Genomic DNA, 13,067 nt, shown 5'->3' with positions numbered 1-13,067 from the left:
TTGGTGGCGGCAAGGGGGCCGCAGCATAAACAGGCCCAAATCGACGTACATCCGGTGGATAGGGCAGCCAGGTATGAGATGGGAGCAGCTACTGCCGACGCTGGACGGCCTCATGGCAGATTCGGCCTGGCTGCCCGACGTCCTGATCATCCACCTTGGGGGCAACGACCTGGCCCGGCTAGGGCGAAAAGCAGTCGGGCAAGCCATCCAAAAGGATCTCACCAAGACAGCAGCGTGGATGGGACCCACGACGGTAGTCTGGTCCGAAATGATCAGCAGGAAACATTGGAGAGGTGCCGATTCCAACAAGGCCGTCGATAACGCAAGAAGGAAACTAAATGTGGCGATGCACAAGTTTTGCCTCGCCAATGGCCTGGAATCAGTTCGGCACGGCCTCATCCACCCGGGCCGCCCGGAACTCTATGGGCAAGACGGGGTACACCTCTCCGAAAAGGGGATGAAGGTGTTTTGGGATAACTTGTGGGGTGCAATGTCACTCGCAGGTTGCAACTAAAAAAAAAAAAAAAAAAAGGAAAATATGAAGAAAGGTGGAAGCCACGAACCAGGTGCAGGGGGGGGAGCCACAGTGAGATGTGAGCCTCCCTGCGGCGTGGCGGAAATCCTACACTGGTTGGCTAAGAAAACACACCGGCGGGCGGTGTGTAAGAGGATGGCCACTCACTTTTGAATGCCGCACGGCAGGCTGACGTGGCGGCATAAAGGAGGGGAGTAACAGGAGGAGACGGCACTCGCGGCCCAGACCCGGCCGGACGGCAGGGCGCAATTGGTAGCGAGCTGGGGACCTAACTCCCGACAGGAAAGCTCCCCTCCGCAACACGCAGAAGGCGTGGGCAACCAACCACTGGAGCACCAATAGACTGGCAACAAACTGGTTTGTGTACAAGCCCCATTTTCGAACTAAGGAGGGCACAAAAAGACTGACACCTGTTATCACAAGATGGTGTCATAATGTGTAATATGCCAATTATGATTGATGATTAATGTTCGCAAAATGGAAGATTGCTTGAAACCAGTTTGTGTTATTAATATGTCTTTGGTTATTATTAAACTGCGGCCAACAACGACCATTACTGATACCAGGAAATGTTGGCTGACATTATTTCCCACCTTTGGCAACAGCAGAATGCGGGGGCCGGTAAGCATGGATGCTTGGGTCTCCGCAGAGTGGGCACATGCGAGGGTTATTGCAGAGGCCGCCGCACCCTCCCGTAAGGGTGGGGGAGGCTTGAAGGCCGGCGCCATAACCCTCGTGGTGCCACCAGCGGGGGTAAACTGGTTCTGGGCGCTTCGATGCGCACAGGAACCAGCGGAAGCGGGGTGCGCACCAGCCACCCGACCGGAAGTGACCGGTTGACCTGAGCGCCCCCAAAGGGCGCCCAATGGTCAACCTGGCTTTATTTGAACCCCCCAATCAGGGGGACTCACCTGAGGCCTGCATGGAGGGCTCAAGAGGATTTAAGCGACGCCGCCCTCCCAGCAGAAGCACATCGCATTCGAGGAGCTGGGAGAACGGCGCGACGGCAACAACGACTGAAGCCCACCCACCCACACCTAAGGAACAGCAAAAGTCGCAGTGCTGGATAAGGGAAGGGGCGTTAGCGGAAATCCTACACTGGTTGGCTAAGAAAACACACCGGCGGGCGGTGTGTAAGAGGATGGCCACTCACTTTTGAATGCCGCACGGCAGGGTGACGTGGCGGCATAAAGGAGGAGAGTAACAGGAGGAGACGGCACTCGCGGCCCAGACCCGGCCGGACGGCAGGGCGCAATTGGTAGCGAGCTGGGGACCTAACTCCCGACAGGAAAGCTCCCCTCCGCAACACGCAGAAGGCGTGGGCAACCAACCACTGGAGCACCAATAGACTGGCAACAAACTGGTTTGTGTACAAGCCCCATTTTCGAACTAAGGAGGGCACAAAAAGACTGACACCTGTTATCACAAGATGGTGTCATAATGTGTAATATGCCAATTATGATTGATGATTAATGTTCGCAAAATGGAAGATTGCTTGAAACCAGTTTGTGTTATTAATATGTCTTTGGTTATTAATAAACTGCGGCCAACAACGACCATTACTGGTACCAGGTATTGTTGGCTGACATGATTTCCCACCTTTGGCAACAGCAGAATGCGGGGGGCGGTAAGTATGGATGCTTGGGTCTCCGCAGAGTGGGCACATGCGAGGGTTATGTGTGGCACATCTCTTCCTAAGCCAGTGTGACACACTGTCATGACTTCTGTGACACATTCTCCACCTCCTTTACATTTTGTGCAGCACTATCTCCTTAAGCCACTTTGGCACATTCAATCCTCCATCCTTGTATGTTCATCACTCTCTCCATAACTCATTCACTCCTCGCTCCCAGGGTGTGCTGCTCTTTCTCCATAAGCCATTGTGATACATTCACTTCTCCCTCCCAGTGTGCCCGGCACACTCATTAAGCCACTGCGACACATTCACTGCCCACTCCAAATGTGTGGTTTACTCTCTTCCTAAGCCTCACTCCCAGTGTGTGCAGTAATTGTTCCCTAAACTGGGCCTCTCACGACTGCCTGCAGATTTCCATGTTTTGTTTACAAGCAGGGGCAGGATGAGGCACACGGAAGGGATGTAAATGAACCTGCTCTTGACATGTTTCTAGGGGTGGGCGTTACACGTGTAAGAACGATCATGCAGAATTTCACTTGAATTATGCTAAAAAATTGTAATTCTGTATTTAGCGCTATTTCTTGATGAACAATGCCTCCTCGCATCCAAAATAGATTTGGGGATGCAATTTGCGCTAACAAATATTGTTAAATACAACAGAACATAATTAGCAAGCACCAGCAGCTGCTCGCACTCACTATATGTGCCCTTGGAGTAGGATTTTCCCCTACAGTACTTCAGCGCAGTTTTCTCCATGCAAATTGCACCTTTGCATCCAAAATGGACGTGAGGTTGCATTTTGCACTAAGAAACAGACCTATATGCTGCAGAACACGAAGGGAAGCATCAATTACAACGCAGTAATTACATCGCACTGCTTTTACAACGCAACTGTAACAATGCAGCTGCCTCTACATCGCATGCCATTACAACGCATGCCATTACAACGCATGTCACTACATCGCATGTCATTATAACGCATACCATTACAACGCATGCCATTACAATGCAGCATTATAAGGTAAGTAATGGAGATTTTTAAGTTTTGGGGTAGGTATGGGTTTTGGGGTGGATGGGAATAGTAATTTCTATCCTTAGGCTATCCAACACTTTCCCTACTGTTGCACTCACTGGAGTTGGAATAGTAATTTTTACCCCTACGCTATCTAACACTTTCCCTACTTTTGCACTCACTGGAGTGGGAATAGTAATTTTTTACCATACACTATCCAACACTTTCCCTATTGTTGAATTCATTGGCGTGGCAAGAGTAATTTTTACCCCTACACAATCCAACACTTTTCCTACTTTGCACTCACTGGAATGGGAATAGTAATTTTTACCCCTACACTATCCAACACTTACCCTACTGTTACACCAAAAGTATTATGCGGTGTAATGATATGTGTTATAATGGAATGCGTTGTAATGGTAGTTTTAGAAAATGTGTTGTAATGGCATGCGTTGTAAAATCATGCGATCTAACGGTAGTTGCAATGTAAAAACGTGTTGTAAAAGCATGCGTTGTAATTGTTTGAGTTGTAACGTCATGTATTCGAACACGAATAGTGAGCATGAGCCATAAATGTTCTCACGGGGTTGGATTTTTCTCCAATTTACTACTGACATTTCATACTATTTTCTTAGCACTAAATGCACACATTGCAGTCCAACACAACGAGAAATGCAGAACAGGAATAGCGAGCAGCCATTCACATGCACTAAATGTGGTCTCGCTGTATGATTTTTTTGTCCAAAATTACTCTTAATAACATGAGAAGAACTAATCACGTAATTATCAGTAATTCCACATCAAATAGTAACACAGAATTAGCAAAATTACTTTAGTTACTCTGCCATAATCGAAATTCTGCCCAGACCTGCCTGTTTCTACATTCCCCAACAGGCCAGTTGGCCTTTACTGGTTGAATCTTACCTCCCGTACATGCGCCCGGTGAAAGCTGGTAGTGATGCGCTTACTAGCCCTCACCACTGCCCACAGTCTAACTTCCTTCCAGGATTTTGGGTCCTCTCTCACTGGCAAACAGTCTGTCTCATCTGAACTGCCACATGATCTTCAGTCTGCTCTTCACTGCCACGTTGTATTCACCTTGTGTCTCTCATCCTCCGCCTTCACCAGGCCCTGTATCTATCTATTGTAGAACTAGAGCTCAACGTCCCCCGTCACTCGGCCAACTGACTCCCCTAACTTCCCCTCAAAATCTCCCTGCCCTCTCATGGACTTGTTTTAATACTTACCACAGTTGTAGACTGGACAGCATAAGTCTTCATCTTCAAAGTGTGATGTCCGGGTGTATCCAGGTGCACATTCAGTAGCGGGTGGGCATCTAGGACACTCTGGAGAGGAGAGGAGATGGAGGCAAACACATTGCACGGTTAGTGTGAGAAGCATAGAGTCTCTGGCTGGGAGAATAGAGGAAAAAGCACATAGAGCAGCTACAACCACATCAACATACACAGCTTCTCTGCTGACCCACACTGCACTGTTACTATCAGGAGCAGCCGGATCATTGGGCTTCAGGTTAGAGTGCACTGCACTAGTATTCCATCCCGCACGACGTGGCCTCTCTGCCGGCCACAAACCCAGAGGCCAGATTTTGGAAGGGCACTGGGCAGAAAGTACTGCTATCATAACCAGAGGGCCTGAATGCCTAGCCACCACGGTACCAATGCCCCTACATAGTTATACAACCAGAACACATACAGGTTTCACTTATTGAGCCGCACGCTGCACTATTACAACCTCACCCTTGGCAGTCGGGGTGTTATAGGGAACATGGCCTGCGGCTGCTTGTGTTCCCTTTCAGAGGGCATATGGCTTGGCAGTTAGGGCAGGGCTATTCTTAGGGCATATGTCTGTAGTGATACCACCAATAAGAAACAATGACATGGAATGTGAGGAAGAGGAAACCCCCAATGCTGAAGTTATTCAAGCATTCCAACCTTCACTTTTGTTTTTCTCACTAAAGAACCGGTTTCACGCATATAATATGTTTGCTTATGCCAGCGCCCAGAGATCCTACACTCACTACTGATTCTAGAGCCAACACCCAGAGGACTGTAAGAACCACACAACGCCTATACCTCGTTTCCACAGATTCATGTGGGGAGGGAAGAGCGATTCTTTATTTGTATTGCGTAATTGCAGGACACTGCCTCTCTACCTCATTCATCTAACATTAAGGTACTCCACCACTCTACCACCCTTATATCTCCACTCTGACCTGTTTCTCCCAGAAACAAAACAACCGAAAAACCTTTTTAGGGCCCCTCACACACCCTACTAGTGTCATGCTTCATCACCGGGACTCACCCTGGTCCCTATAACCCAGGGTGGGTTCAACCGAATTCCAGGGAATCCATTGAGTATTATTTCTAATGGGGTCCAGAGATTAAAAATTCCTAAAGGACAGCCTTTATCCCATTATTTTTTGGAGCCAGCCACACCATAAGGTTACTAGAACCAACACACTGGAGGCATTTTAAGGGAGCCAGGCATGCCACACTGTAACTGCAACCAACAGCCATTGGTATCAGGAAAGAGCCGGCCACACCATAATGTTACCACAACCAACACAATGGGGAGATTTCTAGGGAGCCATGCTTGCCATACTGTTTCTACAACCAATGGCCAGTGGACTGAGGAAGGAGCCAGCCACACCATTAGAATACTAGAACCAGCTCACCGGGCTCTCCTGGGAGCTAGGAATGCCATACTGTTACTACAACCAACACACCAGGGGCTCTCTAGGAAGCCAGACCCTCCATACTGTTACTACAACCAACAGCCTGTGGCCACACAAGGAGCTGGTACAATACCATACACTTATCATAAGCACCACCAAGAAACCTGGCTTCTCTATACAGCCAGGCAAAGGTACTGTTACTATTAAAACATTTACAGGTCTGGCATCCCTAAAAATGAGACACACTATAGTGTTACTACAATCAACAATGGTGATCTGGTGAAGAAGCCAGGTACATCGCACTTTTGCTACTATTAGCACCCAGCAGTTCAAGAACTAGATGGGCACCCCATTTTGTTACTGCTATCAGTACAGAGAGGACTCTGTAAGGAGCCAGGCAAGCCATGCTATTACTGCAGCCAACAACCACCATCACACCACACTGTAACTAATACCAACACCCAGAGGCTTCAGAAAGGAGCCAGGCACACTGTACAGTTACTACTAACAAAACCCAGCGGTGTCAGTAAGGAGTCAAGCTTGCCATACTCTGCTACTACTAGCAACCAGAGGCCTCCCATACAAGCCAGGCACACCGCATTGTTACTACCACCAACCTCCAGCGACTGCTTGAAGTAGTCAGTAACACCATACTGTTACTACTTCAGCCATCCCCCAGCGATATCTACGTGGAGCAAGGCACTCCACATAGAGCTACAGCTATTGCCATTCAGAGGCCTACTTACAGGAGCGGCTCGTATCAGGGAAAGGAGGTGAGTCAGGAGGGTGGATGGGGGACGAGGGAGAGAAATACAAAAAATAAAAAAGTACTTGTCTGCTACCCTCCAGCATTGCGTTGCGCTCTTCTGTTGCTTTCCCCTCCTCTGTACTTTAGGCTGGCACAGGTTCCCAAACTGTCCTGGGGCCAATCCTGAAGCTGCTCTCATCAATGAGAGAAGCTTCAGGATTGGCCAGATCGCCGATGATTTGGGCTCCCAGACAGACTGGGAGCCTAGCCTGTGCATGCTCTCTCCAACCCATCAAAGCAGCTGGGGTTGAACAGAACTTCACTGAGCACTTGGGTTTGGCTGGCCCGAGATTTCCAGCCAAACCCACATGTGCAGCGAAGGCAGTGAATCCACCACCCCCCTAAGTGCCTGCCATCACCCTGTCCCCGCCCCCAAGACTCGGCACTAGAAAAATAAATAAAACGATAATAAAACAGGTTTGAAACGCGTTTTATCATCATTTTATTTTTCTTGTTCCTAGTGGTGCTGGTGGGGGAGGGGTGACGCTCCTTCGCGATAGCGGAGGAGCCGCCCCTGCCTTTTGAAAGAAAGAGACGCGCCACACTCTTTTTTTTTATTTCAAAGACTTTTATTAGAAGATTATTGTATATGGTAACGAGATAATAATTATGCAGGACTACTCAAGACAAACAGTGGAGACCAGGAAAGGCTTCCTCGCACTAATGGACAGGCTACGAAGAGACATCACCTTCGCGGGGCCGTCAAGAATGAGGATAACTGACAAGTGGCGAACTGTGGTCTTTAGACTCGCCACACTCTTACACCCCCTAGCGCCCGTAGGCCTGGCCTCTGCAGAGGCTGCTCGCCCAGCTCTTCTGCCTGATGAATATACACCTGTCCTTGTGTGTGCTGCCTGTTCCCCTCTCGCCCCACCCCAATGTACGAGATTATAAAAGGAGCTCTACTCACCGCATGTGAACGTCGGACAGCACTGTGTAGTACTGTCAAAATGTGGTATTTCGACAAGTCCATGGCCACAATCTGGAGGTGAGGAGCATTTCTGACACTCTGTGGAAAGATACAGAACGTTAGAGCAGAGTAAATGCAGAGGCCTACTCTCTGCCTGCCACTTTCATTATTTTGCAGACTTGTGTTACGAAAGCCATTTTACAAATCCAAGACTCTCGCAGGTGAAGAAGAACGTGAGCAGCGGTGGTCCGTGCAGGTAACTGCGGTGAGGCGCTGAGGCCGCGTGAGGGTGGGTTTCGAGGGATGATGCAGAGGAAAAATTAAATAAATAATTGATTTTCCCTCTGCATCGTCCCTCGAAATACCCCCCTCCCCCTACCCCCCCACCCTCACCCCCCCACCCTCACCCCCAGTGCGGCCCTACCGACCGCCCTACCGCTGCTTCCTGCACAGACCGCATATTAATGTGAGAGACAGAATGGGTCTCAGATATCAGACACTGAGAGAGAGGACTGGGTGTGGCCTTACGGGTCAGATACGGAGAGGCTATCTGGATAGTGAACACTGGCTGGATGGGGCCACAGAAGCCAAGTAGTTAAAGGCAGTGAGAGACTGCCTTGGCGAAGGAACAGTGAGCGACGGGCCGATGGATACCTTAAGGTTCCGGTCACCTCGTGTTCCTCTTTCCGTGAAGGACACCCATAGGCAGCGTCGGATTGGTAACACGGGCACTCGGGCAATGCCCGAGGGGCCGGTATCCGAATTCCAGGTGTGGGCTGCTTTTTTGAGCAGCCTGGGGGGCCGAATTGGGCTGTGTCTGCTTTGTTCAATGCCGCCAGCAGCCTACTGCATGCCCGAGGGGCCTTTCTAGAGGTAGATGGGCGTCCATTACCTCCCTTTTGTTAACAGGCAGAGGTGTCACTCCATTTCTCTCCTGGGCCGGCCCTTTAATGTGTGCATATTGAGCGGGGGCCTGATCAGCAGTGGCCTCACTTGATTTCAGGTGTGTTTCACCAGTGTAAACTAATCTGTGCATTTTTTTTTAACTCCCCGCCCCCCCCTTTTTTTTTTATAAAATTGCTCTGAAGCAGTGTTTTGCGGAAACTTAATATGCAAATGTGGGCCACTTTTTTAGCATGCCCGGGCCGATTTCTAATCCCAATCCAACTCTGCCCATAGGCCTTTTTTTTCCTTGTATGTTCAATCACAGCTCATCTTGAATTTTGGACAGCTCTAACCAGGCCTGCGTACTCGCCTGGCAGGACTGCGAACCCTAAAGCAGCCCTGCCAATTGTGTCGGTCCACTCCCCGACTCCAGGGGGACGGGGTTGAGATATTGGTGCAAGTGTGAAGCACTGCTGCAAAACCCACTCTCACCGCTGCAAAACCAGCCCCCATCCTTCCAGCCTCCCGATGCCCGCTATCGCCAGTCGGGCCCTGTTTTTCGCAGAGGTCTGTGTGCATGCAGTGAAGAATTGCCCTCAACAGACCCAAGTCCACTCACCGCATACATCACAGCACGGGTCAGCCGGGATCACGGGAACAGCACCGGTCTTTCCGCAGTGGCTCTGCCCGCAGATCACTTTCTCACACTTGTCCTGGGAGACAATATACACTTCACAAACCGAGAGATTCAAAATCTGGGAAATCAGCACCCTAGAGCAGTGGTTCTTAACCTTTTGACTTCTGTGGACCCCCACTTAACCATCACTTTAACCCGGAAACTCCCACTGAATCGTTACTGCAATCCAGGTACCCCGGCTTATTTATGTACTTTTAATGGGTTTTTCTGGGGCACCTGCCTACGCCAACATTTACATGGCGAAATTTGAGAATGATTATATCCTTACACACAGGGAATGGACACAAGGCTTGGCACAATACTGTCGATACATTGACGATATTTTTTTAATATGGACCCGTCCTAAAGAAATGTTAATACAACTCATTGAGGAACTCAACACCAGAGACCCCAGAATCAAATTCACTTTTTCTATCAGTCAAGATGAAATTAATTACTTGGACGTTCTGATTAAAAAAGTAAAAAAGAAACTGAGCACTGAAATCTTCACTAAGCCCACAGATCGTAACAGTACATTGATGCATTCAAGCTTTCATCCCAGGAGTCTAGTGGAAAACCTTCCGTACTCCCAGTTTACCAGAATCAAAAGAATATGCTCGGATCCTGTAGTTGCAGAACAAAAAATCAAAGAATTCAAGGAGAAATTTGCCAACAGGGGCTATCCAGAAACTATATTACAGAAAAATATGTCCAGAATTAACATGAAGGAGAGGGATGAACTCTTCGAGAAGAAAGCCACAAAATGCTCGAATACCACGACTTTTGTCTCAAAATTTTCTAACAAATCCATTCAAATTAAAAAAATCATAAAGAAAAGATGGGAATTGTTGGTAAATGAACCTGAGTTTAATGGAATCTTTCAAGAACCACCAACATTTGCATACACTAGGGCAAGAAATCTGCAAGAACTCATACAGACAGGATCAAGTAAAGTGAAAAATATAGAATATAAAGGTACCCAAAAATGTCACAATTGCATACACTGCAATATTATAATTATTGGCAAGATCCTCACACATCCAATTACAGGTGCTAAGATCAAATTGTGCCATACCTCGGACTGCAATACCACCAATATAATCTATTGTTTAAAATGCCCATGCGGCAAAGCCTATGTAGGCAAAACAGAGAGAAAATTCAAACTAAGACTCACGGAGCATAAAAGCACCATAAGACTAAAAAACTTAACATCAGGGGTAGCCACTCATTGGGCTGAAGAGAACCACACAATAGCTCAATTAAGGGCACAAATAGTGGAGGTAGTAACTAAAGTGGATGGAATTGACAATACCCAAAACTTCTGCAGCGAGAGGTGTTTTGGATAGAGTTTTTACAAACCAAGCAGCCAAAAGGGCTCAATGATAAGATTGATATGAGCTGTTTTTTGTGAAAGACCAAAGTATAGAGAAAATTATATAGCCACCATAGAAGCCAAAATACTGTATGCACAACACCATGGGAGTAACAACCATAAGGACAAATATGTATAGCCATTTGCAGATAACTAATCTATCATGTCATAGGCTGCTCTATACTGTCTAGATAGATACTGAAAGGACAATGTATCTTATTTGTTAAGTGATTTTGTAATTGAAAAGCGCACAATGAAAGTATACTTCAATTGTGTTCTTCATGATTTATTAAGTGAACAAGTGAACAGATAGACCATGGTAATTAAGAGGTGTTTATACATTGTATGAACGTTTAAGTGAATTGTTGACAATTGCATTGTTAGACCCTTTATAGTTTTTTAGAAAATCTATGCACTGTAAATATGAATGGTTTTTGACATGCGTATAGTAATTTCAATCATTTAATTTTCAGAATACAGCCCCTGAGGAAGGAACCTCGGTTCCGAAATGCATTGGGCCAGAAACTAACTGTGGTTCAGTAGTAAAAGTGTTATGTTATATATTCTATGAGGAAATGTGTATTAGTACAAATGATATGGACACTGATTTGAACATAGCAAGTGTATGTTAAACAGTTTATTAATTGTATGAATACAAGTTATATGACTATGTTTTGAAAATAGAAAATGAAGTAAACAACAGTATAAATCAAAGGTGATGTTGTGGTATAATTGAATTAAGTATAAGTTGAACTTGAAATTTATTTTTGTTTGAAATTGTGAACGAACCAGTTCATTAGGAACAGTGCACACTTGAGCAGGATATTCCTGTTCTGGGTCGATCTTAGTTCATACATGTGGAGCCAACACATGGTTGAAGTGTAGCACCCTTGTCAAAAATAGTTTAAAACAGGGAATAATATCAGAGTGCGCCTCTTAACCCCTTGTGGGTACACTTTTTGATTACTAGGCATTGGCACCAGAGGCAGCACCTAATAAAATTGTTTGTCAAAATGGCCACGTTTGAGTCTATAACCAACATTACAGACAACAGGGCAGAAACGCATGTATATACAGATGCTCAAGCCACTGATATCTATGCACTTATAGATGAAGTGAAATTAATTGATACACATGGGGGGTCTACAATGCAACAATTAAAACAATTAGAATATCTCACTAGACGTCAAGTTAATCAAAGGCTGCACGCCTCAACGCTGGTACAATACCACAGAGCACAGCGCATACCCCGAGGACTACGACTGGCAATCCGCCCAATGTTGTTTAGATTTCACCTAAATGCAAAATTTATGAATAAATGGTTCGCCATTTTAAATAAATGTTCTTTAGATTTGATTTTATTGATAGTTGAAGAACTATCAAAAACCATACGTGAACTGGAGGAAGAAATCTTTAATCTAAAGAAGGATATAGAACGTCAACTTGAAACCTCAACATGGAGTGCGACATTAGAAGAAATGAATGCCAGACTCGACAAATATAGCAAGGAGTTACAAGAAGGAAAAATCAGAAAGTATCGTAGAGATACAGTGGACTATAAGCTTAATGAAGTGTACACTTGGGCTGAAATTTATGCCAGGAAAAGATTCACTCAAAACAAGAAGACCACATCATCGTCAGAGGAAAGTGTTGCCACGGAGTTAGATACATCCATGACCAGGCCACCAGCCACTAAAACCACGGGACCATCTACAAAATCAACGGCAGGTCAAGCAGCTACAAACATCAGTGAAACGACAGCAACACCATCATCATCCTCCTCGTCTTCTTTTTTGTTACAGGCAACAGATCGACAACAAATACCTACGAGTCCCCCACAAACACTTACAAGCCTACCAACAACCACCGGCTCAGAAACTTCAAAACCAGGAGAGGACAAGGTAGGAAAACAATTAAGAAGCCGGAAGAATCTAGTCTAATCATAAACATCTCATCGCACCCGCTAACCTCACAAGAATTGGGGATTTTGAATAAAGGAAGAACATTTGTGCCAACTGCTACTACCACAAAACTTGACACAGACACTGCAATGTTTAAATTTATGCGGAAATTAAGACTTAAACATTATTTCACGAATGTAGTCCAAGATACTGGAAAAGAACGATCTGAATTATTGGAGAGATTAAAATTGAAAAGCACGTTTTTGGCCCCAGTTCACATAAAACATTGGACATGTTTGAGAATCTGGTGAAACATGACTGCGCACGATTAAACTACAAAGAAAGACCTGCAAAAAATGTGACTAAACATGAGATGCAATTGATACATGGTATTTCCAACAACAAAGACTTGACCTTGAAGCCCGCTGACAAGGGGGGAGCATGGGTAGCTATGGACACAGAGTACTATGAGAAAAAAGTGAACGAACATGTGTTTGACAGCGAAACATACATAGTGTTAGATGGAGACCCTACTCACAAATTGCAAAGTATGCTGCAAGATATTCTAACCCAAGCAGAAGAGCAAGGAACAATAGACACCAGTTTGAAAATGACGTTAATATCACAAAATCCCAGG

General features: G+C 46.2%; 1 protein-coding gene across 1 annotated transcript in view; it reads right to left on the bottom strand.

Moving 5' to 3' along the window:
* Positions 1–13,067, bottom strand: part of LOC147701547 (uncharacterized) — a 116,651-nt gene that overhangs the window by 51,929 nt on the left and 51,655 nt on the right. Inside the window, exons 11-13 of the mRNA XM_086929352.1 lie at positions 9,101–9,194; positions 7,597–7,695; positions 4,431–4,529 (exon numbers count right to left, since the gene is read on the bottom strand). Coding sequence (XP_086785478.1) covers positions 4,431–4,529; positions 7,597–7,695; positions 9,101–9,194 — 292 coding nt within the window. The remainder of the gene's footprint in view (positions 1–4,430; positions 4,530–7,596; positions 7,696–9,100; positions 9,195–13,067) is intronic.

The sequence above is a fragment of the Lissotriton vulgaris genome, chromosome 7 (genome assembly GCF_964263255.1).
Source record: "Lissotriton vulgaris chromosome 7, aLisVul1.2, whole genome shotgun sequence".
Lineage (NCBI taxonomy): Eukaryota > Metazoa > Chordata > Amphibia > Caudata > Salamandridae > Lissotriton > Lissotriton vulgaris.
This window is presented reverse-complemented; position numbering and strand designations above follow the sequence as displayed.